Source organism: Chiloscyllium plagiosum, unplaced genomic scaffold (assembly GCF_037043375.1).
Source record: "Chiloscyllium plagiosum isolate Xiang-an unplaced genomic scaffold, Cpla_swu_hap1 HiC_scaffold_12, whole genome shotgun sequence".
In the NCBI taxonomy this organism is placed as follows: Eukaryota; Metazoa; Chordata; class Chondrichthyes; order Orectolobiformes; family Hemiscylliidae; genus Chiloscyllium; species Chiloscyllium plagiosum.
Window position 1 is genome coordinate 105,779,137 of NW_028270150.1, and position 26,347 is coordinate 105,805,483.

At 47.3% G+C, this 26,347-nt stretch overlaps 1 protein-coding gene across 13 annotated transcripts in view; it reads right to left on the bottom strand.

Moving 5' to 3' along the window:
- The window catches only part of LOC122555467 (phosphorylase b kinase regulatory subunit alpha, liver isoform-like), a 143,471-nt gene extending 119,882 nt beyond the window's left edge, over positions 1–23,589 (bottom strand). For 4 of the 13 annotated variants that reach the window (XM_087993158.1, XM_087993154.1, XM_087993157.1 and 1 more), the window contains exons 1-6: positions 23,033–23,289; positions 21,703–22,368; positions 14,937–15,095; positions 11,808–11,855; positions 9,022–9,190; positions 7,748–7,830 (exon numbers count right to left, since the gene is read on the bottom strand). In XM_087993158.1, coding sequence (XP_087849284.1) covers positions 7,748–7,830; positions 9,022–9,190; positions 11,808–11,855; positions 14,937–15,095; positions 21,703–21,780 — 537 coding nt within the window. In that variant the 5' untranslated portion in view covers positions 21,781–22,368; positions 23,033–23,289. Of the gene's footprint in view, positions 1–7,747; positions 7,831–9,021; positions 9,191–11,807; positions 11,856–14,936; positions 15,096–21,702; positions 22,369–22,882; positions 22,901–22,952; positions 23,290–23,339; positions 23,482–23,570 lie in introns of those variants that run through there. The other 9 variants (XM_087993156.1, XM_087993159.1, XM_087993155.1 and 6 more) reach the window with 7 other exon arrangements.
- Positions 23,590–26,347: the final 2,758 nt, after the last annotated feature.

Below are 26,347 nucleotides of genomic sequence, written 5' to 3' on the forward strand. Positions count from 1 at the left end.
AGGCTTTTGCCCGAAACGTCAATTTTGCTGAAGCTCCTCGATGCTGCCTGAACTGCTGTGCTCTTCCAGCACCATTGATCCAGAATCTGGTTTCCAGCATCTGCAGTCATTGTTTTTATCTTGACCCCTCACCCACTTCCCCTCCCACCAACAGACCCCACACCCACTCTCAAACCCCCCAACTGACCCCACACCCCCCCGACTGACCCCACACCCACACTCCACTCCAGACTGACCCGACACCCACACTCCCACAACTGACCCCACACCCACACTCCACCCCCCAGACTGACGCCGCACTCGTACTCTCCCCGACTGACCCCACATCCACACTCTCCCCCGACTGACCCCACACCCACAGTCCCCCTCCCAGAACGACCCCACACCCACACTCCACCCCAGACTGACCCCACACCCACACTCCCCCCCTCCCCCCCCAGACTGACCCCACACCCACACTCTGCCCCCAGACTGACCCACACCCACACTCCCCCGACTGACCCCACACCCACACTCTCCCCCGACTGACCCCATACCCACACTCTCCCCCGACTGACCCCACACCCTCCCCCGACTGACCCCACAGCCACACTCCCACGACTGACCCCACACCCACACTCTCCCACGACTGACCCCACACCCACACTCTCCCACGACTGACCCCACACCCACACTCTCCCACGACTGACCCCACAACCACACCCACACACTCCTAATGACCCCATACCCACACTCCCCCAACTGACCCCATATCCACACTCCTCCCTCGCCCCCACACCCCAGGCTGACCCCACACCCACACTCCTCCCTGACTGACCCCACACCCACACTCCCCCAACTGACCCCACACCCACATTCACCTCCAAATACCCCACACCCACACTCACCCGCCGAATGACCCCACACCCACACTCACCCCCCGAATGACCCCACACCCACACTCACCCCCCGAATGACCCCACACCCACACTCACCCCCCAGACTGACCCCACACCCACACTCACCCCCCAGACTGACCCCACACCCACACTCACCCCCCGAATGACCCCACACCCACACTCTCCACCCCGAATGACCCCACACCCACACTCTCCACCCCGACTGACCCCACACCCACACTCTCCACCCCGACTGACCCCACACCCACACTCTTCCCCCCCCCAGACTGACCCCACACCCACACACTTCCCCCCCCCCCCGACCGACCCCACACCCACACTCTTCCCCCCCAGACTGACCCCACACCCACACTCTCCCCTCCAGACTGACCCCACACCCACACTCTCCCCTCCAGACTGACCCCATACCCACACTCTCCCCTCCAGACTGACCCCATACCCTCACTCTCCCCCCCAGACTGACCCCACACCCACACTCTTCCCCCCCCCAGACTGACCCTACACCCACACTCTCCCCCCCAGACTGACCCCACACCCACACTCTCCCCCCCAGACTGACCCCACACCCATGTTCTCCCCTCCAGACTGACCCCACACCCACACTACCCCACCCCCCCAGACTGACACCACACCCTCACTCTCCCCCCCCAGACTGACCCCACACCCACACTCTCCCCCCCAGCCTGACCCCACACCCACACATTCCCCCCCCCCCAGACTGACCCCACACCCACACATTCCCCCCCCCCAGACTGACCCCACACCCACACTCTCCCCCCCCAGACTGACCCCACACCCACACTCTCCCCCCCCCAGACTGACCCCACACCCACACTCTCCCCTCCAGACTGACCCCACACCCACACTCCCCTCCCCAGACTGACCCCACACCCACACTCCCCCACCCCCCCAGACTGACCCCACACCCTCAATCTCCCCTCCAGACTGACCCCACACCCATACTCTCCTCCCCAGACTGACCCCACACCCACACTCTCTTCCCCAGACTGACCCCACACCCACACTCTCCCCCCCAGACTGACCCCACACCCACACTCTCCCCCCCAGACTGACCCCACACCCACACTCCCCCACCCCCCCAGACTGACCCCACACCCACTTCCCCTCCCTAACAGACCCCAAACCCACACTCAACCCCCCGAATGGCCCCACACCCACACTCAACCCCCCGAATGGCCCCACACCCACACTCACCCCCCGAATGGCCCCACACCCACACTCACCCCCCGAATGACCCCACACCCACACTCTCCACCCCGACTGATCCCACACTCTCACTTCCCTCCCAGACTGATCCCACACCCACACTCCCACCCCCCCCCAGACTGACCCCACACCCACACTCTCCCACCACCCCGACTGACCCCACACCCACACTACCCCAACTGACCCCACACCCCCCCGACTGACCCCACACCCCCCCGACTGACCCCACACTACCCCGACTGACCCCACACTCCCCCGACTGACCCCACACCCCCCCGACTGACCCCACACCCACACTCTACACCCCAAATGACCCCACACCCACATTTCTCCCTGATTGACCCCACACCCACACTCCTCCCTGACTGACCCCACACTCACTCCCCCAACTGACCCCACACCCACACTCACCCCCCAAATGACCCCACACCCACACTCACCCCCCAAATGACCCCACACCCACACTCACCCCCCAAATGACCCCACACCCACACTCACCCCCCAAATGACCCCACACCCACACTCACCCCCCAAATGACCCCACACCCACACTCACCCCCCAAATGACCCCACACCCACACTCACCCCCCAAATGACCCCACACCCACACCCACACTCACCCCCCAAATGACCCCACACCCACACTCCCCACCCCGACTGACCCCACACCCACACTCCCCACCCCGACTGACCCCACACCCACACTCCCCACCCCGACTGACCCCACACCCACACTCCCCACCCCGACTGACCCCACACCCACACTCCCCACCCCGACTGACCCCACACCCACACTCCCCACCCCGACTGACCCCACACCCACACTCCCCACCCCGACTGACCCCACACCCACACTCCCCACCCCGACTGACCCCACACCCACACTCCCCACCCCGACTGACCCCACACCCATACTCCCCACCCCGACTGACCCCACACCCACACCCCCGACTGACCCCACACCCACACCCCCGACTGACCCCACCCCCACACTCCCCCCCGACTGACCCCACCCCGACTGACCCCACCCCCGACTGACCCCACCTCCCGACTGACCCCACACCCACACTCCCCCAACTGACCCCACACTCTCCCCCCCCGAATGACCCCACACCCACACTCCACACCCCCGAATGACCCCACACCCACACTCTCCCCCCTGAATGACCCCACAGCCACACCCTCCACCCTGACTGACCCCACAGCCACACCCTCCACCCTGACTGACCCCACAGCCACATCCTCCACCCTGACTGACCCCACAGCCACACCCTCCACCCTGACTGACCCCACAGCCACACCCTCCACCCTGACTGACCCCATGCCCATGCAGACAGGGTGAGAAGCTTGTTCCCACTTGTGAAAAGAACACAGGCAGCTTTGATTTGATGTGATGTGATTTGAAAAAGAAACAAGCGTTCATTCGTAACAGTGGTATGCCGGGATATGGGGAAAAGGCAAAGAAATTGGCATTTAGGAATAATACAGGCTAGATGGAGCAAATGGCATTCTCCTGTTGTAATAATTCTGTGACTTACAATGTGGATGAGAAGTTTATTTTGTCGAGTCTTTGGAACATTCTTAATCATGAAATCATAGAATCCCTTACAGTGTGAAAACAGGTCACTTGGCCCATTGAGTCCTCATCAACCCTCCGAAGAGTAACCCTCTCAGACCCACACCCCTTCCTTATCCCCGGAACCCTGTATTTCCCATGGCCAGTCCACCTAACCTGCACATAGAATCACCGAGTCTTTTGGAATATTGCGTGCAATTCGGAAGAACGTTGTGAAACTTGAAAGGGTTCAGAAAAGATTTACAAGGATGTTGCCAGGGTTGGAGGGTTTGAGCTATAGGGAGAGGCCGAACAGGCTGGGGCTGTTTTCCATAGAGCGTCGGAGGCTGAGGGGTGACCTTATAGAGGTTTATAAAATCATGAGGGATATGGATAGGGTAAACATACAAGATCTTTTCCCTGGGGTTGGTGAGTCCAGAACTAGAGGGCATAGATTTAGGGTGGGGGGTAAGATTTAAAAGGGACCGAAGGGGCAACTTTTTCACGCAGAGAGTGGTGTGTGTATGGAATGAGCTGCCAGAGGAAGTGTGGAGGCTGGTACAATTCCAACATTTAATTGGCATCTGAATGGGTATATGAATAGGAAGGGTTTATGGGCCAAGTGCTGGCAAATGGCACTAGATTAATTTAGGATATCTGGTCGGCATGGACGGGTTGGACCGAAGGGTCTGTTTCCGTGCTGTACATCTCCATGATTTGGACTGTGGGAGGAAACCAGAGCACCCATAGGAAACCCATGCAGACACGGGGAGAATGTGCAAACTCCACACAGACAGTTGCCTGAGGCGGGAATCAAACCTGGGTCCCTGCTGCTGTGAGGCAGGGACTTGAGCTACGGTGCCATCAAAGGCTGGTGGAAACAGAGGCTTTGAACTTTATAAGGCAGAGCCTGACTAAGGTTCTTGACAAGCGAGGGTGTGAAAGGTAATTTGGAATTACCTTGGCCATTCCCATGGAACTCGGAGTAGTCAAATCCACCGTGATCTTCCAGAATGGCAGAGCAGGCTCAAGGGGCCTGTACAGGTTCACATGAACACTGGCAATGTGGGAGCTGGAAGCAGTTCAATCTGTCGTGCTTCTTCCACCCAGTGACAATCAGGGGAGGTGGCCAGGGAAGTTTAATATGGTCAGACCCAACTGAGATGTTAGCAGGGACAGGAAAATGATCGGCGAGGGATGTGGAACTGCTCGGGCTGGCAACGAGCTGCATTCTGAGGGAAGGAGAGTTAGCATACAATAGAATACAGTAACAGAGCCTTCCCCTGACTTGTGCTCTCTTTGAGATTACTAAGTCTTGCCAATACCGTATCTGGCCTCATGTTGGCAGAGTGCAGTGTAAAAGCCATTGTATTTACACAGGAATGAATGGCCCTTCAATCTCTCTGACCAGCTCCAACATTCAAATCATAACTTGGCAGACCCAGCTTGCAAGGAAAGCAGTCATAACAGACATCACTTTGCCTGGACAGAGATACGGGTGGACATCATTTCTGAGACAAGTAATTTTGGGGGAGAATTTACGCCATAGGGAGAATATTTTAAATACAATATGTACTTTTGAAACAGTTGCACAATTAAGCCAATCATAAATCACAGCTTTAAGGTGCTGTTTGCATGGTGACAGTGTCCCTACCTCTAAACTGGGAGTCCCAGCAACACTACAGCTCTGTTGTAACATCTTGGAACAGATTGATTAAAATCTCAATGGCAGTTTTAGCCCTGTCTGTTTGCACAAAAGAGGCACAGGCCATTCAGTGGCCATCCTAGCCCATGAGAGAGCTGTTCCAATGATACCATTCCCAGGGAAGAAAATCTGCCGTCCTCCCCTAGTCTGGCCTACCTCTAACTGAAGACTCAGCAATACTCCCCACTTGCCTGGATGGGTGCAGCTCCAACACCATCCAGGACAAAGCAGCCAATTTGATTGGCCCCACCTCCACAAGCATCCATTCCCTCCAGCACCGATGCTCAATAGCATCTATAAGATGCACTGCAGAAATACACAAAGCTCCTCAGACAGCACCTTCCAAACCCACGACCCTTTGTATCTATAAGGGCAAGGGCAGCAGATATGTGGAAACACCACCACCTGCAAATTTCCCTCCAAGCCATTCACCATCCTGACTTAGAAATATTTTGCTGCTCCTTCACTGTCACTGGGCTAAAATCCTGGAATTCCCTCCCTAAGGGCATGGACTGCAGCAGTTCAAGAAGGCAGCTCACCACCACCTTCTCAAGGAGGCATCTAGGAACAGACAATAAATTCTGGCTAGCCAGCGTGCGCAATGTCACGAGTCAATCTTAAAAACATTTAAATATGGTTGACTCTAAAAATCCCCATGAATGGAATGGTCAAACAAACCATTCCATTCATGGGCAATTAGGGATGGACAAATCACAGAATGGCCAGAATGTGGAAGCAGGCCATTTCGCCCATTGAGTCCATTGAGCCCATCACAGAATCCTACAGTGTGGAACCAGGCCGATCCAGGCCAAACCAGGGTGATCCAGTCCACACCGGCCTTCTGAAGAACATCCCACACAGGCGCACACCCCTACCCTATCCCTGCAACTATGCATTCCCTATGGCTAACCCACCTAGCCTGCACATCCCTAGACACCACGGGCAATTTGGCATGACCAATCTATCTAGCTTGCACATCTTTGGGCTGCAGGGAGGAGACAGAGTTCCCAGAGGAAATCCACACAGACATGGGGACAATGAACAAACTCCACACAGTCGCCGGAGGGTGGAATCGAACCCAGGTCCTTGGCACTGTGAGGCAGCAGTGCTAACCACCGAGTTGTGGCTGGAATGTCTGAAGTCTGATTCATTCCTGATGAAGGGCTTTTGCCCGAAACGTTGATTTTCCTGCTCCTCAGATGCTGCCTGCCCTGCTGTGCTTTTCCAGCACCGCTCTAACCTAGACTCTGATTTCCAGCATCTGCAGTCTTCACTTTTGCCTGTCTGCAGTCTTGTGTTTACATGCACCTAAATAAGATGGACACATCAAAACACTTGAGGTGAATAGTCTAGTGCATTTGGAACAAGCGTTTTGGTTGGGAAAAAAATCTTCTGTTGACTAGCAGGAGATGTCCAATATCACAGAACGATAGAACCATCCATAAGGTCAGACAGTGTGTGTGTGTTCAGTCAGAGCAAAGCGTTGCTGTTAGTCTTAGCAACCCCCAAGCAGTCAGGGCTGGGAAAAAGTCCTGCGTGGATCAAGAGGAAATATCCAGAAACAGAAAACTTCTGGAAGCTAAGTGTATGGAAAACCACATACTTGCTCTGAAATTGCTTCAAACATCAGTAAGAGAAAGCCCGAGAAACAAAGTTCTAGGTTCACTTGGCCTGACTAAACTTTAACTTGGAGACCAAATGACCCTTCCTGGTGGTTTGACTATACATATAGTTGCTGTTGAGGGTAAAAGGGTTTAAACTTTAATGCTGATATTTGAAAAAGGACTATTTGAAATAATTTGTGCATAGTGTACAAATGTTTCTTTTCTTTTTCTGCGTAATAACCTTTGACTTTTTTTTAAATTAAAGAATATATTGACAGTCTGTTGTGAATATGTTCAGTGACTGGCCATCAAGGTAAACAAAGCAAAAACAAAACTCTTCGAGTCGCGTTTCATTGTGGGATCTAACTTGTCCTGATTATCCTGGGATCATAACAGGAAGGGGGAAAACAGGTAAAGAGGTGACCTTGAATAGAATAAGACTGCACATTCCCACCAGCAGACTGAAGAGCATTGTTAGGTTGCCTTGTCCCCAAACCCATAGATGTTTCAGAGAATTCTCTGGCCTGTCTACCCCAATCCTGATTTAATGAGCTAGGTCAGGCACAGTGGGCCAAATAGCCACCTCCTGCATAATAACCATCCAAGATTGCCAGCTCAGTTCAGCAGTAAGCTGATAACTTGCACGTATCCAACAAGTGAGCCAGCGTTGGAGATGCTGCATCCAAAACACAGCCAACAAAGGGACAATAGGTCAAATTCTTTTGTGTTTCTGATCTCACTGTCTGCAAATACTCACAGCTACTTTGTAGGCAGCCTCAATGTAAAATACAAGGTTCTGTATAAACGATACTTCATCGAGGGTGAAAATGATGCGTAACCCTACGGAAAAGTGAATAAAAACTGAATTAATGCAAAACCACATCGCGCAGTTCTCGCTCATACAGAGCTACCTTTGACCCACAGTAAAGCTGCTCCTCCGACCCACTGATACAGAGAACGTTACGTTCCTTTGGAAAAGAACAGCCTCTGAACGTGACTCCTGTCTAAACAGAACAGAGTTTCAGGAACTAATCCTCACCAGCCATTTTGGAGAAGTGATTAAAGTCACATAGGTTAGGTGGAGTCAATAAAAACAGAGGCAGTGTTGGTAAACACAGGGGACCCCAAATTGAAGTGACAGCCAAGGCAGCCAGACGCAACATAAGCAACACCTTCTTTAGATAAGAAGCTGTTAGTTTATAAATAGAGAGAATATGCATTCATTCATGGGATGTCAATGATCCAGGTGAGATTATCCATAAGAACGAGGAGCAGGAGTAAGCCATTCAGCTCCTCGAGCCCGCTCCCCCATTTGATACAATCATGGCTCGTCTCATCACAGCCTCAGCTCCACCACCCATTACTAATCAAAAATCTAACTCCTTACTCAATGTTCCAGCATCCACCGCACTCTGGGGTCTTAATTCCACCCTTTGAAAAAACGTGGTTTCTCCTCATCTCAGTTTTAAATCTGCCGGCCCTTATCCTAAAACCATGACCTCCCGTTCCAGTTTGCTCCAAATGAGGAAACATCCTCTCCACATCTACTTTGTCTTTAGCATCTTATACATCTCAATTAGCTCTTCCCTCATTCTTCTAAAATTCATTCCTGATGAAGGGCTTTTGCATGAAACGTCGATTTTCCTGCTCCTCAGATGCTGCCTGACCTGCTGTGTTTTGCCAGCACCACTCTAATGTAGACTCTGATTTCCAGCATCTGCAGCCCTCACTTTTGCCTTCTAAAACTCCATGGTCAACCCTTCTAAAACTCCATGGTCAACCCTGGCCCCTTCCCCAGAGCTGGGCCCTTCAGTTACTCATGCAATGAACTCACAAGGAGCTATATGTGTCCCAAGGGCAGGGAGCCCTGTGGGATACGCATTAGTGAACATCATGCATACAGAGTCCAGACACATCCCAGAGATGTCCCATATAGCTACAGGTCACCAGAACAATTGAGCAAGAGAACAGTCTCAGACCTTGCAATTTTTCTCCCTGTTCAGAAATAATCTTTCACAACACAGTCCTTACCTGAGGCTGTCATTTGAGCCAAAAATAAGAGATAGAGGGACGTAGCATCCACCTGGAGATGACCCCACTCATCATCAGCGACGACAGTACCACAGGTGGAGGTGTTGTACTTGGCATGGAGGGAGTCCTTTGTACTCTGTGTTCGCTTGAACTTTTCCACTTTTTCCACCTGGACCAAAACAGATCGCTATGATCATAGCCATGATGGAAGTGATGTAGATGTGGCAATTGCTCTCTGACAGAGCACACAATCCTTGAATTCCCATCCATCACTAAAGTTGGTGATGCACCAACAACCTGCATTGATATGGCACTGCCAACATGGTAAAACATTCAAATGTACTGTGCAAGGTAAAATAAGATGGATTAAATTAAATTCACATGTGCCTTTACTTTACCTAAGCCCCTCATGCACATTCTAAACTGAATTGTCACTTGAGGAGTTATGGTGTAAAATACCATTGGATTTACAGTAAATTAAGACATTCAGCAGAACACAATTAAGATATTAACCAGCTGGAAGAAGAAGAATTCAAGCCAGGAGGCTAGTTGCTCACGAGATGTTCCACGACAAAAGCTGCCTACCTTTACACTCCCTCCCCCACCTCCCATCTTCACCAAGAAATGCCAACAGTCCACTGGAAGAGTCCCAAAAAGCTCTGTGGGGATCCTAGTGGCTCAATTTCTTTTTATTACACTTGACCACGATAACAATGAATATTGGAGCATCATGATTCTCAGAGCCTAAGATGTCGGAGCAAAAGATGGGCTGAATGACCTACATTTGCTCCTGCATCTTATAGAACATGGAACTTTGCAGCACAGTACAGGCCCTTCAGCCCTCGATGTTGTGCCGACCTATGAAATTGGTCTGATGCCCATCTAAGCTACACCATTCCATTATTATCCATATGTAAGTCCAATGCCCATTTAAATGCCCTTAATGTCAGCGAGTCTACTACTGTTGCAGGTAGGCTGTCCCATCCCCCGGCACTCTCTGAGTGAAGAAAGTACCCCTAATATCTGCCCTACATTTATCACCCCTCAATTTAAAGCTATGTCTCCTCATGGAAGCCTTCACCATCTGAGGAAAAAGGTTCTCATTGTCCAACTGATTTAACCCTCTGATTATCTTATATGTCTCGATTAAGTCACCTCTCAACCTGCTTCTCTCCAACAAAAACAGCCTCAGTTCCCTCAGCCTTTCCTCGTAAGACCTTCCTTCCATTCCAGGCAGCATCCTAGTAAATCTCCTCTGAACCCTTTCCAAAGCTTCCACATCCTTCCTATAACGCGGTGACCAGAACTGCATGCAATACTCCAGGTGCAGCCTTACCAGTATCTTGTACAGTTGAAGCATGACCTCATGGCTCCGAAAATCAATCCTCTGACCAATAAACGCTAACACACCATATGCCTTCTTAACCTTCAGGGATTTATGCATCTGGACACTGAATCTCACTGTTCATTGACACTGCCAAGAATGTTACCATCAGTCCAGTAATCTGCATTCCTGTTACTTCTTCCAAAGTGAACTACCTCACACTTTTCCGCATTATACTCCATTTGCCGCTTCTCAGCCCACCTCTGCATCTTACCTATGTCCCTCTGTAATCCACAACATCCTTCGGCACTATCCACAACTCTGCCTACCGTAGTGTCATCTGCAAATTTGCTGACCCATCCTTCTACACCTACCTCCATATTACTTATAAAAATGACAAACAGCAGTGGTCCCAAAACAGACCCTTGTGGCACACCACTGGTAACTGAGCTCCACGGTGAAGTGAGATACAGTGTTATAAGGGGAAAGGGCAGGGCAAAAACTCCAGAGCTCTTGAGATGTTTGAAATATAGAGTTTGAGGGATCAAAGAAACATAGGCATATGGCTGCAAACTCAGCTGAGAGACAGGAAACAGAGAGGAGTAATAAGTGGTTGCTTTTGGACTGCAGAATGCTTTAACTTGGTGCTTTTCGAGGACCACTGCTTTTCTTGATAAATGTTATTACTGAGCCAGTCTTCAGCAGGTAAGATACAAGTCTCAAACTTTCAGAAGTATTGTGAACTGAAGAGTGACAGGTCGGAGACAGGTTAGTGAAATTGGTAGACAAGCGACCAATGAAGTTTAATGCCAAGAAGTGCGAAGTGATACATTTTGATAGGAAGAAAAGGGAGAGGCAATATAACCAAAAGAATCCCATTCTAGACAGGCGCAGAGGGTATGTGGGTACATCTGCGTACAATATTGAAAATGGCAGGTCAGCTTGTGAAATAGCTTAACAAACCATATGTATTCTATGCATCCTCATATCCATACTGCCATTGTCTAATTTATTCTATAGGCAACAACTTTGCTAGCAATTGTCAGATAATTGATCAAATGCACTTTTGAAAGACCACATACACCATATCAACTGCATTACCCTCATCAACACACACTGTTACAACATTGAGTTAGTTAAATACAATGAGACATGTTTGAATGAAAACTAACTTTCAGGATAATCTGGTTTAGGGGATTAATTCATAAATACAGTGACAGTAAACAGGAACAAAACTGGATGTCCAATATCAATGTCTTGTCGTCATATCAGACTCAAAATGTTAAATTTGTTTCATCGTCCATGGATGTGTGCCAGGTTCTGCTGAATTTCTCCAACATGGTATTTTAAAAAATTTAATCAATTGTTGGCATAGCCACGGTTCATAAACAAGTTGAAAATTACCACGAGCATGTCGATTATTTTTTATTTCTAAGTTCCAAAACATATGAAGGTAATGTACCTGGCGTATCATGCACTGAAGGAGTCCTCTCATTAGCTTCACCACACTCTGCAGGAAGAAATAGCACAGTTCTTAACTCTGCTGATCTGGATCACCAATCCAATGAAGCAAGCACTCATATTCTCATCAATAATTAAACAGAAGGGATCAGGTATCAGTGCATGGGGCCAGAGCAGGTACAGGATTTGCCAGAATGACACCAGCACTTAAAGGGTTAACTGGAATGGAACAATATCAGAAAGTAACTTCTTCCAAAAGCTACAGAAGCAAATGCGAGCAGACGGTTACTTTTTCAGCAATAAACTGTTTATCAAAACAGCTGAAATTAACGCAATTAAAATCATTTTGGAATTAAAATCATTTTGGAGAGAATACTGCACTTTTAACTTGAGATTAATCAAATTTCCTTTCAGAGTCACAGAGCCGTAGGGATGTACAGCATGGAAAAAGACCCTTCGGTCCAACTCGTCCATGCTGACCAGATATTCTAACCTAATCTAGTCCCATTTGCCAGCACTTGGCCCACATCCATCTAAATGCTTCCTATTCATAAACCCATCCAGATGGCTTTAAAATGTACCAGTTTCCACCACCTATTCTGGCAGCTATTCCATACAAGCACCACCCTCTGAGTGAAAACGTTGCCCCTTCGGTCCCTTTTAAATCTTACCTCTCTCATCCTAAACCTATGCCCTCTAGTTCTGGAAAAGACTTTGTCTATTTATCCTATCCATGCCCCTCATGATTTTATAAACCTCAATAAGGTCACCCCTCAGCCTCCGATGCTCCAGGGAAAACAGCCCCAGCCTGTTCAGCCTCTCCCTATAGCTCAAATCCTCCAACCCTGGCAACCTCCTTGTAAATTTTTTCTGAACCCTTTCAAGTTTCACAGCATCCTTCAGATAGGAAGGAGACCAGAATTGCATGCAATATTGCAAAAATGGCCTAATCAATGTCCTGTACAGCTGCATTCGGACCAATAATGAAAAGCATAAAAAACACCTTCTTCACTATCCTATCTACCTGCAACTCAACTTTCAAGGAACTATGAACCTTGCTGAACACCTTACTGAAGTCTATATCGATCACATCTATCGCTCTGCCCTCATCAATCCTCTTCGTCACTTCTTCAAAAAAGTCAGTTAAGTTAGTGAGACATGATTTCCCATACACAAAACCATGCTGACTATCCGTAATCAGTTCTTGTCTTTCCAAATATATGTAAACCTTGTCCCTCAGGAGTCCCTCCAACAACTTGCCCACCATCGGCATCAGGCTCACTGGTCTATAGTTCCCTGGCTTGTCTTTACCACCCTTCTTAAAGAGTGGCACCACGTTAGCCAACCTCGAGTCTACTGGCACCTCACCTGTGACTATTGATGATACAAATATCACAACAAGAGGCCCAGCAATCACTTCCCTAGCTTCCCACAGAGTTCGAGAGTACGCCTGATCAGGCCTTGGGGACTTATCCACTTTTATGCATTTCAAGACATCCAGCACCACCTCCTCTGTAATATGGACATTTTTCAAGATGTCACCATCTATTTCCCCATATTTTATATCACCTATGTCCTTCTCCACAGTAAACACTGATGCAAAATGCTCATTTAGTACCTCCCCATTCTCCCGCAGCTCACACGGCCTTGCTGATCTTTGAGGGGCCCTTCTTCTCCCTAGTTACCCTTTTGCCCTTAATGTATATATAAGACCCTTTGGATTCTCCTTAACCCTATTTGCCCAAAGCAATCTCATGCTCCCTTTTGCCCTTGTGATTTCCCTCTTAAGTATACACCTACTGTCTTTATACTGTAAGGATTCACTTTATTTCTCCTGTCTATACCTGACAATTTCTCTAGTCATCTAGCATTCCCTACACCTACCTTTCACCCTAACAGGAATATACTGTCTCTGGACTCTCATTTTTGAAGGTTTCCCATTTTCCAGCTGTCCCTTTACCTGCGAACATCTGCCTCCAGTCAGCTTTTGAAAGTTTCTGCTCCTATGCATTTAAATTTTCAGAATATTTTGGGGGTTAGCTGATTAAACATTGATGAAATTATTTGTCGAATTGTGTAATTTTCCATACATCAGACAGACAGTTAAACAGGGTTTAGATTAGATTCCCTACAGTGTGGAAACAGGCTCTTTGGCCCAGTAAGTCCACACCAACCCTCCGACAAAGTAACCGACCCAGACTCATTTTCCTACATTTACCCTTAACTAATGCACCTTACACTATGGCCAATTCACCTAACCTGTACATCTTTTGGAATGTGGGAGGAAACCGGAGCACCCGAAGGAAACCCACGCAGACACAGGGAGAATATGCAAACTCCATACAGACAGTCACCCGAAGTGAGAATCGAACCCGGATTCCTGGCACTGTGAGGCATGCTGCTTAAAGTATAAATCAGCCTTGATCCAACTAAAATGGCTTCTTCTGAACCTCTGGTCATTGTCTAAACCACAAAAGACAATAACAGCTTTAAGTGAACATAATTACTGGTAAGTAAAGCTTTGTGTAAACATTATAATTGTAAATTTTGGGGCTGCACAGTGGTTAGCACTGCTGCCTTACAGCGCCAGAGACCCGGGTTCAATTCCCGTATCAGCAACTGTCTGTGTTGAGTTTGCACATTCTCCCAGTGTCTGCGTGGGTTTCTTCCGGGTGCTCCGGTTTCCTCCCACAGTCCAAAAATGTGCAGGTCAGGTGAATTGGCCATGCTAAATTGCCCGTAGTGTTAGGTGAACGGGTAAATGTAGGGGAATGGGTCTGGGTGGGTTGCTCTTCAGAGGGTCGGTGTGGACTTGTTGGGCTGAAGGGCCTGCTTCCACACTGTAAGTAATCTATTTTCTAAACGTTATTGCTATAGGTTATGGCTACAAATCAGAGAATCTGCAAGTTGATGTATTAAGACTCCTGAATTTGCCAATTCAATGTCTGTCACACTTCTGGCTGACAGTTTGAAAATGGCAAGAACATTCAACCACTGTAATCGGCTACCTTCAAATCACTGAATACTATAGGGGAGACACTAGATGATCTGCTTTTAACAGCTTAAATCAGAAAGGAGGGGGGAGAAAAGCTCTCTTTGTTAATATATTGAAAATAAACCTCTGACAGACCTGTTCAAGTTCGTAGGCTTTAGCCTTGTCTTCATCTTGGTCAGCGTTCTTACGGTATGCCAATCCCAGGCCCCATATTGCAAGGATACTGTACACGTTATCTCGTACCCAAGCATCTCTCTGATCTATACTAGCCGGCAACAGTCCTGTAACAGGGTTCTGAAAACAAACATTGATAGTGAGGGCAACTCAATTGACAACTCCAACATCCATCTTCACCAATAATACTCCAGTTCATCTGAATCATCCAAAAATTGACTTAAAATAGTAATTGCATTAAATGCCAACAGCTAATCAATTGGGGCTGACATGCATTAACTTCTAAAGAGCTGAAAACGTTCCACCATAGCGATAGCATAATTTGGTAGCACAGAGCTGGGAATGCTGCTGAAAGAGAGATGTATTTCCGAAGCTTTACACCTTGCAATCTCCAGGACCAATGCTGGCCACAATAATTCATGCCGTAGGACAAAAGAACACTTATTGCCTTGCTCCGTTCTCCAGAACAACAACTCAGTTCAATGAGCTAGAGAAAGCAAGAAGCATTCTTAAACAGGGACCTGCTCTCTGCAAACAAAAGGAAAATGCTCAAGCCTTGTGGAAACTTGAGGGAACCTGTTCCATCCATACAGCATAACTGTTCCCTAAACAATAGCAGGGATAGAGTGCAGGATGTTCCTTTCATTTGACTGTCCGAGAGACTGCAGCTCCCAAACCCAACTTGGAGATATTAATTTGAAAGACAAATTTCTTTCTGGAGTTTTGGATAAAAAAAAAAGTGGAGGAATGTTCCATTTGCTCAGGGCTGAGAGAGTAATCTTTGTTGTGGTTCTGTTCGCTGAGCTGGGAATTTGTGTTGCAGATGTTTCGTCCTCTGTCTAGGTAACATCCTCAGTGCTTGGGAGCCTCCTGTGAAGCGCTTCTGCGATCTTTCTTCCGGCATTTGTAGTGGTTTGAATCTGTCGCTTCTGGTTGTCAGTTCCAGCTGTCCGTTGCAGTGGCTGGTATATTGGGTCCAGATCGATGTGCTTATTGATTGAATCTGTGGATAAGTGCCATGCCTCTAGGAATTCCCTGGCTGTTCTCTATTTGGCTTGTCCTATAATAGTAGTGTTGTCCCAGTCGAATTCATGTTGCTTGTCGTCTGCGTGTGTGGCTACTAAGGATAGCTGGTCGTGTTGTTTCGTGGCTAATCGGTGTTCATGGATGTGGATCGTTAGCTGTCTTCCTGTTTGTCCTATGTAGCGTTTTGTGCAGTTCTTGCACGGGATTTTATACACTACATTGGTTTTGCTCATGCTGGATATCGGGTCCTTCGTTCTAGTGAGTTGTTGTCTGAGGGTGGCTGTTGGTTTGTGTGCTGTTATGAGTCCTAGTGGTCGCAGTAGTCTGGCTGTCAGTCCAGAAATGCTCTTGATGTATGGTAGTGTGGCTAGTCCTTTGGGTTGTGGCATGGGACAACACTACTATTATAGGACAAGCCAAACAGAGAACAGCCAGGGAATTCCTAGAGGCATGGCACTCATCCACAGATTCAATCAATAAGCACATCGACCTGGACCCAATATACCGGCCACTGCAGCGGACAGCTGGAACTGACAACTGGAAGCGACAGATTCAAACCACTACAAATGCCAGAGGAAAGATCACAGAAGCGCTTCACAGGAGGCTCCCAAGCACTGAGGATGTCACCTAGACAGAGGACGAAACAAAAATTCCCAGCTCGCGGGACAGAACCACAATAATGAGCAACCGAGCTACAAATCATCTCCCAAACTTTGAAGAGTAATTTTTGCCTTGTTATACCTGGTTCAGTGCCTTGTTTCAGTCAGGGTGGGAAAACAGAGCAGGGAGGAGATTCATGTTGGATATTGTTAATTATTCGCAACAAGGTCACAACACTCTGGTCAGAGTCAGTTTTTTTTTACCCCCATTAGTTTACACAAGGCTTAGCCATAGCAATGCCTCCACCACAACGACGTGATGGTGCTAGATTTTCTATTCTCCATGGGAATGTGGACATTGTCGGCAACCACCACCAATTACCCTTGAATTAAGTATCTTGCTAGGGCCATTTCAGAGTACAATTAAGAATCAACCACATTGATGATGTGGGTGGGGAGTCACATGTAGGCCAGACCAGGTAAGGATGGCCGATTTCCTCCCCTAACAGACGTTAGTGAACCAGATGAGTTCTTACAACAACTAATCATCGTTTTGATGTGGCTTTTATACATAGTAAACTCAAAGTGTTACAGTGAGACGAAGAGTCAATTAGATTGACGGTGTGCAATACAGTCTCTAGAATATAAAGACATGAATACAGTCCTACCTTGCATCTCTCCCCCTTTCCCATAATAGTGCACATGCTTTCTTGACAGATAATGATCCAATTCTTTTTCTAAAGCCTTGGCTGACCCCGCCTTCCCAGCACACTCAGACAGTACATTCCAGACCCTAACCCCTCGAGTGAACCTGTCTCCCCCCACACTCTCAGACAGTACATTCCAGACCCTAATCACTTGCTGCATGAATAGTTTTCTCCTCATGTCGTCATTGCTTCTTTTGCCAACTACCCTAAACCCACATCCTCTGATTCACAATGATGGGAACGGTTTCTTCCTTCATACGCTGCCCAGAAAGTTCCGGAGTTTCAAAATCAATCACCTCTCAGCCTTCTCCAAGGTGTAAAGCATGGATAGAGGATGAAAGTATGAGGCTTTTTTCTCAGGGTGGAGCGATCAAATACTAGTGGGCACAGGTTCATGGTGTGTGTGTGTGTGTGTGTGTGTGTGTGTGTGTGTGTGTGTGTGTGTGTGTGTGTATGTGTGTGTGCGTGTCATTTGTGAAGAGTAGTGTGAGGCAGATTTCTCACACAGAGGGTGGTGAGTGCGTGGAAAGCATTGCCAGAGGAGGTGGTGGAAGCAGACACATTAGCAGCTTTCAAGAAGCACTTGGACGAATAGGAAGGAAATAGAGGGATACGGATCCTGTAAGTGAAGACGGTTTTAGAATGGAAGGGCAAAATGTGTCGCGCTGACTTGGAGGGCCGAAGGGCCTGTTCCTGCGCTGTATTGTTCTTTGTTTCTTGTTTTTCGAGAATAGTCTTAACTTCTCCAATCTCTCCCCTTGACTGAAACTGCACATCCCTGGAACTATTCCTGAACCAGGCCATCTTCAAGGGGTGTACAAACAAAATCTGGGATCCAAAAAACTTAGCTTTGTGATGGGAGACAGAGGGTAATAGTAGAAGGCTGCTTGTGTGACTGGAGTCAGTGGAGTACCTCAGGGATCTGTGCTGACTCCCTTATTTTGTGATATGTACATAATCAACTCGATGAGAATGTGGAGATGACGATAAATAAGTTTGCAGATGCGCACAAAGATTGGCCGAATGATAGAGGACAGCCAGGAAATTCCTAGAGGCATGGCACTCATCCACAGATTCTATCAACAAATACATCGACCTGGACCCAATATACCGGCCACTGCAACGGACAGCTGGAACTGACAACCGGAAGTGGCAGAGACAAACCACTATAAATGCCAGGGGAAACATCACAGAAGCATTTCACAGGAGGCTTCCAAGCACTGAGGATGTCACCTAGACAGGGGACGAAACGTCTGCAACACAAATTCCCAGCTCGGCGAACAGAACCACAACACAAAGCACCCGAGCTACAAATCTTCTCCCAAACTTTGAAGGGGGTATAATTTTAAAGCAAAAGACAGAAGGTGTAGAGGGGATTTGAGGAAAAACGTTTTTCTGGTATGCACTGCTTGGAAGAGAAACCTCACAACATTTAAATTGTACTTTTTTTAAGAAGTGCTTTAAAAAGTGTCATGGTATTCGATGCTATGGATCTAGTGCAGCAAAGTGGGATTTGTATCTTTGGGGGTGCAGACTCAACAGGCTGAATGGCCTCTTCCATTCTGAATGATTCTATGATAACAATGTTCAACCAGGGCAATTCTTCACATCTGATACCAGATAACTGTCAAAGCAAAGTCCTACTAGGAGTGATCCTCCATCAGACAAAGATCAGAAAGACTGCAGATGCTGCAGACCTGGTCACACTGCAGCACCAGCCCTACACACACGTAGGATCCCAGTATTTCATCTCCTCCATCCTGCAGCTAAATCATTTTCGGATATGGAATGCGTACTCGTTGTTAAAGTGGAGAATGGTCATCATGACACTCCGGAGCTGGAAATATATCGCCGTTCCTTCACTGTCATAGGATCAGAATGCTGGAACGTCCTTCCTAAGGACACTGACGGTGTCCCGACACACCATGACCTGCAGTGGTTCAAGAACCATTGCTTTCTCAAACAGCAATTCCGAAAGGGTAATAAATGGCTGAACCCAACCAGTGACATTGACATCCAGCAAATATGTTAAAAAACAAACAACCACAGAGTTTGTGGAGAGCTGTGACACTGGAAGAGATGAGAGAGATAACGAGTGGTGAGTTTTTATTTTGAAATAAAGGAAGGGTTTTCTAAACCTGAAGGTTTGTGGAATATCAGCATGTTCAGTGAAAAGCCAGGATGGGTCAGTGAGAGTCAGTGTAGGTCAGAGTGAGCACATGCGTGTCAGTGAGAGCCAATGTAGGCCAGTGGGAACCAGTTAAAAACAATGACTGCAGATGCTGGAAACTTCTATTCCAGTGGGAACCAGTGTAGGCCAGTGGGAACCAGTGCCTGTGGGACCAGTGCCTGTGGGAACCAGTGCAGGCCAGTGGGAACCAGTGCAGGTCAGTTGATAGGTGAGAAGGATTAGCAACCTTTTGCTGACCTCAAGTTTTCGGAGGGTAGAATGTGTGAGATCTGTTTGGAGCGAGCTGGACACGTCATGTCTGTAGTACAGTCATGTCTATAACAGAGGCACAGATGAGGGTTTCAGCAGCCAACGCACTGAAGCGGGGATGGAAATGTGCGATAGTGCAGAGATGTAACAGAAACTCATCTCACGCTCTCAAACAGGTGACTTCAGGAGAGTATGTAATGAACAACCAGAGACTGTGCCCAAACACAATGGTTTAAACCTTGACATATCAAGCGATGAACATTTCTGCTCAGCGAGTGCAGGATATCAAACAGTAGTCTGGTAATTTAGGGACAGTGATGGGGTCCAATAAAATAGCAACGAGGCAAAATTGACCTATCATTCCAATAGTTACACCTTTTTGAATATCCATTTTTAATTTATTCTTACTCTACAATTACGGATATAAAGAAACATCTTTACTTTCTGTGATCTTATAGTTAAACTTTATGGATATTTTCATTGCTTGCCCCCTCGTATTGACATCCTGCTAACCCTTTATTATGTTAACCACACACAATGCCTACAAACAGCAGCAGATCAGATGTAAACTGCTCGAAACTAAACTGGACTGCACACAGGCCACAGACTCCCATTGGATCATCATGAAAAACTGAGCTACAAAATACAGAGAGTCTTATACTTCGATGTATTAAAGTAAGTATTATGCAGACATTTCTCACCAAACAAGGTGGAAATATGCAACAAGGCACCACCAAGGGAGGTGTCAGTGCTTGTCCTAGCTTTTTGAAAGGATTCTCAAGAGGTCTACTACTCTTTGACAATAGTTCTGCAATTCCATCATCATTTCATTTCCATGTTCTGTAAAAGTAAATGTACAAAAGGCAAAGCATTTTGTCTCTTCCGATATATAAACTATTTAAGCATACTCCTAAATTGACAAATAATTGCTTGTAAGGACATCAGAGGCCAGTAGGCATTTATTCTGTTGTGGCTTTTGAGTTGAAGGGAGTACTCTCACAAACTTAGTTATTTTTAAATGAGCTTTTATGGACATTTCACGTTGTGGGCAGGTGGGACTTGAACCTTTGGCCCAGAGATTAGGACACTACAAATAAGCTGCTGGAGAGCCCTTCTCATAACCTTATACACTTTGACTTTCAGACCTGTTGTGTATAATAAGTACCCTTTAAAAGACACCATTACTGGATAGTAGTTCTCTTAATTCCTTAAATTAAAATCAATAGTCACCGCTGACCCAGATAGTTTTGGCGCAGGCAGTGCACAAGTATCCTGAGAACCACTTAAATAAGAATCATCTTCATTATGATTAATAGAAGACTCCTGTTGTAGTTATAAACATTATTGTGACTGATATTTATCACAATATTGTATCCTGCAGTCTGTACTGTTACTCTGCTGCATTTATATAGTACAATCTGCCCTTAAAGCACACAAAACACTTTTCACTGTACCTCACTACCCATGACAATAATAAATCAAATCAATGTACACAGGCTTAAAATTAACATGGAAAACAAAAACAATACATTTAAACATTCTAGTCAGTCTTTTGAATTGGACCTCTCTTTCTCTACATCAATAATCCAAGGTGGTGTTTAAGATAAAAACACATATCAGGAAGTAGAAATGTGGTCATAATTTCAGCCCAAATATGATGGAGTTGCTCATCTCTCTCTCTCTCAACCCGTCTATTCTCCGACAGAGCTCAGATTTTGGAAAGTCAAACTGGCTTTTGTCAGTTTCACAACATCTGTGATGGTCTGTGCCCTGGATCTTGACCATATTTTCTCATTATGCAATTTTGTTTTTACATAAAAAAACTTTGACTTGATAACAAAACTCATGGATAATGGGAAGGCCAGCAGAGGGTATTCACATTAGCTGGGCATTATTTGACAGCTAGATCGCACAACTCTTTCAAATCTGTGGAACTGACAAGAAAACTTGCTCACCTGGTGACACAGAATGGTTTGTTGCACCAACCTTGCATACCCATCCAATCGAACACCCGAATTGCTTCGGCTCCTCATTCTGCCCAGTAACGTTGGCTACTATTGGCCAGCAGTGACCAGCTGTTACTAGTATTGTCCAGTCCAATGTTAACCAGCAAGTACCAGTATTGCTCAAGTACCAGTAGTAACTAATTTAGACCAAAGTTTACCAGCATGGACCTGTAGTAACCATTATTAAATAGAAGTAACAGCATTCACTAATAAGAGTTGACGAGCAGTTAATAGCACTGATCAGGAGTAACCAGTGTAAATTTCTGACACCCTCGAGCAGTTTGACCAGTAGTAACCATTGTTAATCAGCAGTAACAGCATTGACCAACAGTTATCAGGATTGGCCAGCAGTAACCAATGTTGACCAGTAGTAACCCGTGAAGAGCAGCAGTAACGAATGTTGACCAGTAGTAATCTGTGAGGAGCAGCAGTAACGAATGTTGACCAGCAGTTTTCAGTGTTGATCAGCAGTAACCAAAAAACAGCAGCAGTAACCAGTGTTGACTAGCAGTAACCAATGTTGACTAGCAGTAACCAATGTTGACCAGTGGGTGCCAGATTATGGGTCAGCGTAGTACCTCTGTTCACAATCTTTCTCCTGTGCTGTTGGTGAACCTGGTCAAATAAAGTTTACTGTCACATACAGAGACACAGAGATAGGGACAAATCGTTACCTGTTTCCCACACATTGTTCATGGACTAGACAGCTGGGCAAAGAAACACTGTGCTGCTTACTTTCCCCTCTCTCTCTCACTCAAACACACAGTGATCCCTAACACACAGTGTGGCTTTGAATCGTGCAGACCAGTCTCGCACTCACTACCCAGTAACCACCCAGTGTGACACCCACTCTCTGTCCAGCACCCAGTGTGTCACCCACACACTGCCCAGCACCCAGTTACAGCCCAGTGTGACACCCACTCTCTGTCCAGCACCCACTCACCACCCAGCCCACTCTCTGCCCAGCACCCAGTGTGACACCCACACACTGCCCAGTACCCAGTTACAGCCCAGTGTGACACCCACTCACCACCCAGCCCACTCTCTGCCCAGCACCCAGTGTGACACCCACACACTGCCCAGTACCCAGTTACAGCCCAGTGTGACACCCACTCACCACCCAGCCCACTCTTGCCCAGCACCCAGTGTGACACCCACACACTGCCCAGTACCCAGTTACAGCCCAGTGTGACACCCACTCTTGCCCAGCACCCAGTGTGACACCCAGGCCGGTGTATCTTCCATTGAGTGCAGCGACAATGTTGCACCGAAGACTCACTGCGACATTCTGGGCTGCCTGGGTTTATACTGCAGGATCCATTCACCGAGTTGCAGCTTTGAAAGTGTCCCTGTGCAGTAACATTGTATCCGGGCCCTGTATCGCTCTCTCTCTCTCTCTCAGTTCCGCACCAATGTAAGAGCGGGGGAAAGGGGTTGGAACCAGCGGGTCCTGAGCAGTATGTAACAACCTGAAGCCAGGTCTCCTGTGTAGCCTCAGGCCGCCTCACTCCCTCTGTTCCCAGCCCGCTAGCTCAGAGCCTTCCACTATCCCAACACTGCATCCCGGCCACAATCCTCCAACCTACACTCGAAAGATGGCCTCTGCATTCTGCTGTACTTCCAGGACCTTGTTGGTTGGTGTTGAACAGAGGAGTGCACCGCCTGACAATCCCGGGCTTTACTGCAAATGCTGCTGCGTCGAATAACATACGGTAGCTCTCTGTACCAGAGACGATTCACCTCGGAGGAGGTTCCCTCATTATCTCCTTTTTTTAAATTTCAAAAATAGACTTTATTCATTTAAAAACTTTACATACATGTATAGTCATGGGGAGCATGACTAGGGTGAAAAGCCAAGGTCTTTTTCCAAGGATAGGGGAGTCCAGAACTAGAGGGCAGAGGTTTAAGATGAGGGGAAAAATTTAAAAAGGACCTAAGGGGCAACTTTTCCACACAGAGGGTGGTGCCTATATGGAATGAGGAACCGGTGCAGGCTAGTACAATTACAGCATTTAAAAGGCATCTGGTTGGGTATATGAATAGGAAGCGTTGAGAGGGATATGGGCCAAGTGCTGGCCAATGAGACTGGATTTATTTTGGCTATCTGTTGGCATGGATGAGGGTCAGTTTCCATGCTGTGTGACTCTTGTCACAAGAGTAGTTCAAATCTATACAGTCTTTAGAGACAAACCCAAGGCATTTCTTACTTGTACAAGACCATGATTACATATATTTGATGCAGCAGGAAAGTCTAATAACAGAATGGATCCATCCTGAAGAAGGGTTATACCCGAAACATCGACTTCTGCACCTTCTGATGTTGTCTGGCTTGCTGTGTTCTTCCAGCCTCCTGCCTGTCTACCCGAATTTTAGGATCTGCAGTTCTTTTTGTCTCTAACCCCATAACTTCAGCAGAAAGCCCTCAGACAGTGATCTTTCCCCACCGCCCCTTGGCAGCAGCTGCCTCAAGCTTCATTTTTGTTCCTCAGCACATCGTTGGAATGTGCCAGTCTGCAGCACATAGTCGGGATCAACCCCTTCTCCTGGAAGACTAACAAGTTTTGGGCACACCAAAGAGCATCTCTCACTGAGTTTATGGTCCTCCAGGCACAGTCAATGTTTGCCTCAGTGTGAATCCCGCGGAACAGACTGTAGAGCACAGAATCCCGCGTCACAGAGCTGCTCAGGTTAATCTCACCAGAAACCACTGCATCTTTCTCCAGACCTCCTTTGCAAAGGCACATTCCAGAAGGAGATGTGTGGTAGTGTGAGTCAGCCCTCCCCCCCCCCCGCAGCCACTACAAGGGCAGCGGGTGATGGCGCACAGAGTCCGAGCATACATGAAGGATATCACAGGGATGAGAAAATTGGAATAAACTGACAATAAATACAAACTAGCTAACCTCTTGTGTCCTTTTTCTACTGACTGGCCTTCTCCCTCAACCTCCCAGCTCTTGAAGAGCTTTAGTAAGTTTTATAAGTTAATTACCAAATGCACAGCTTTACCGGGATTTGCACCTTTAATTTGCAAGAGTTTAAAATCATTGTGTTCACTCTGGGGGAATATGGTATATGCACAAATGGCAGCCATGGAAATAAAGGATCTAGGAGCAGGAGTAGGCTTTTTAGCCCATCGACTGTGCTCAGCTATTCACCAAGATCATGGCTGATCCTCTATCACAATGTCGTATCCCCACTTTCTCCTTGACACTTTTAGATTCTGGAAATCTGTTCCTTACTCAAGTATATATTCTGTGAATTCATATCCACAGTCTTCTGGGTTGGTGAATCATCATCCCAGGCTTAAATAGTCTATCCTGAGACAACACCGATCAAAAAGCAGTGCTTCGAAAGCTAGTGCTTCCAAATAAACCGTTGGACAACCGTTGGTGTTGTGTGATTTTTAACTTTGTACACCCCAGTCCAACACCGGCACCTCCAAATCTTATCCTAAGACTGTGACCCTTTGTTCCGGACCTGCCCCCAGTTAAGAGGGAGCTTTATCCTGCATCCACCCTGTCAGAAATTGGCCTGGTGTGATCCCCTCTCATTCCTCTAAATTCCAGATTCCTGAAGTGGCTACACTCCTTGCAAACACAATAGAATCATAGAATAACATAGTTCTATGGTATGTATCTATGGTGTACATCAAACGATTGCAGCAGGACATTCCAGGACATCAGGGTTACCTTCAGAATGTCCCTGAAAATTATTCTTATATTCCCATCTTGCGGTCATCCTGCCCTGTGGGTGACCTGAATGAAGAAGGCCCACTTGTGAATCTGCGGGGGTGAGATCGAGTGCCTGAACCACCTCCAGACAAGCCAACTCCCCCAAATCCCTTCAGTTATCAGCTGCCCTCTTGTGGCTGAGTCTGCCGATGTGCATTGGACTTCTCAGCTACTTCTAAACTGGAGTGGAGGTACATCATCCCCGCTATTACCAAGGGACTGCCCGAGAAAGAGAAATTGACTGACTTTTTTTTGTTGGCATTTTTGTCGCAGCTTCAGATTGTGGGTTCCTCAGCTCTGAGGATATTTGAGACAAATTCCCATGAAATGATATAACGATGTTGCTCCTGTGACTGACATTCAAAGACATTTTCAAGAGGACAGGAATTACCCAAAGCAATACTCAGTGGTGAGAATAAGCAAGCTTCAACATTCCATGTGATCGCTCAGGATTGTTAATATGAACATAATGGTTAATATGAAATCTTGTGGCTCTCTTTCACTTTCAAGGTGTGTCCATAGGTGGCCATACAGACCAATGCAGCTTCTGCAGGGTCTGTTACACTTGGGGCAGAAGGTGGTCATGGGAAATAGTGAATAGAATAGAGTTCCTACAATGTGGAAAAATGCCCATCAGTCCAACCAGACCCTACAAAGTGTAACCCACCCAGACCCATTCCCCTACCCTATTATTCTATATTTACTCCTGACTAACACACCTCACCTACAGCTCCCTGAACACTATGGAAAATTTAGCAGAATCAATCCACTTGACCTGCACGTCTTTGGACTGTGGGAAGAAACCCACACAGACACAGGGAGAATGAGCAACTCCACACAGACAGTTGCCTGAGGTTGGGATC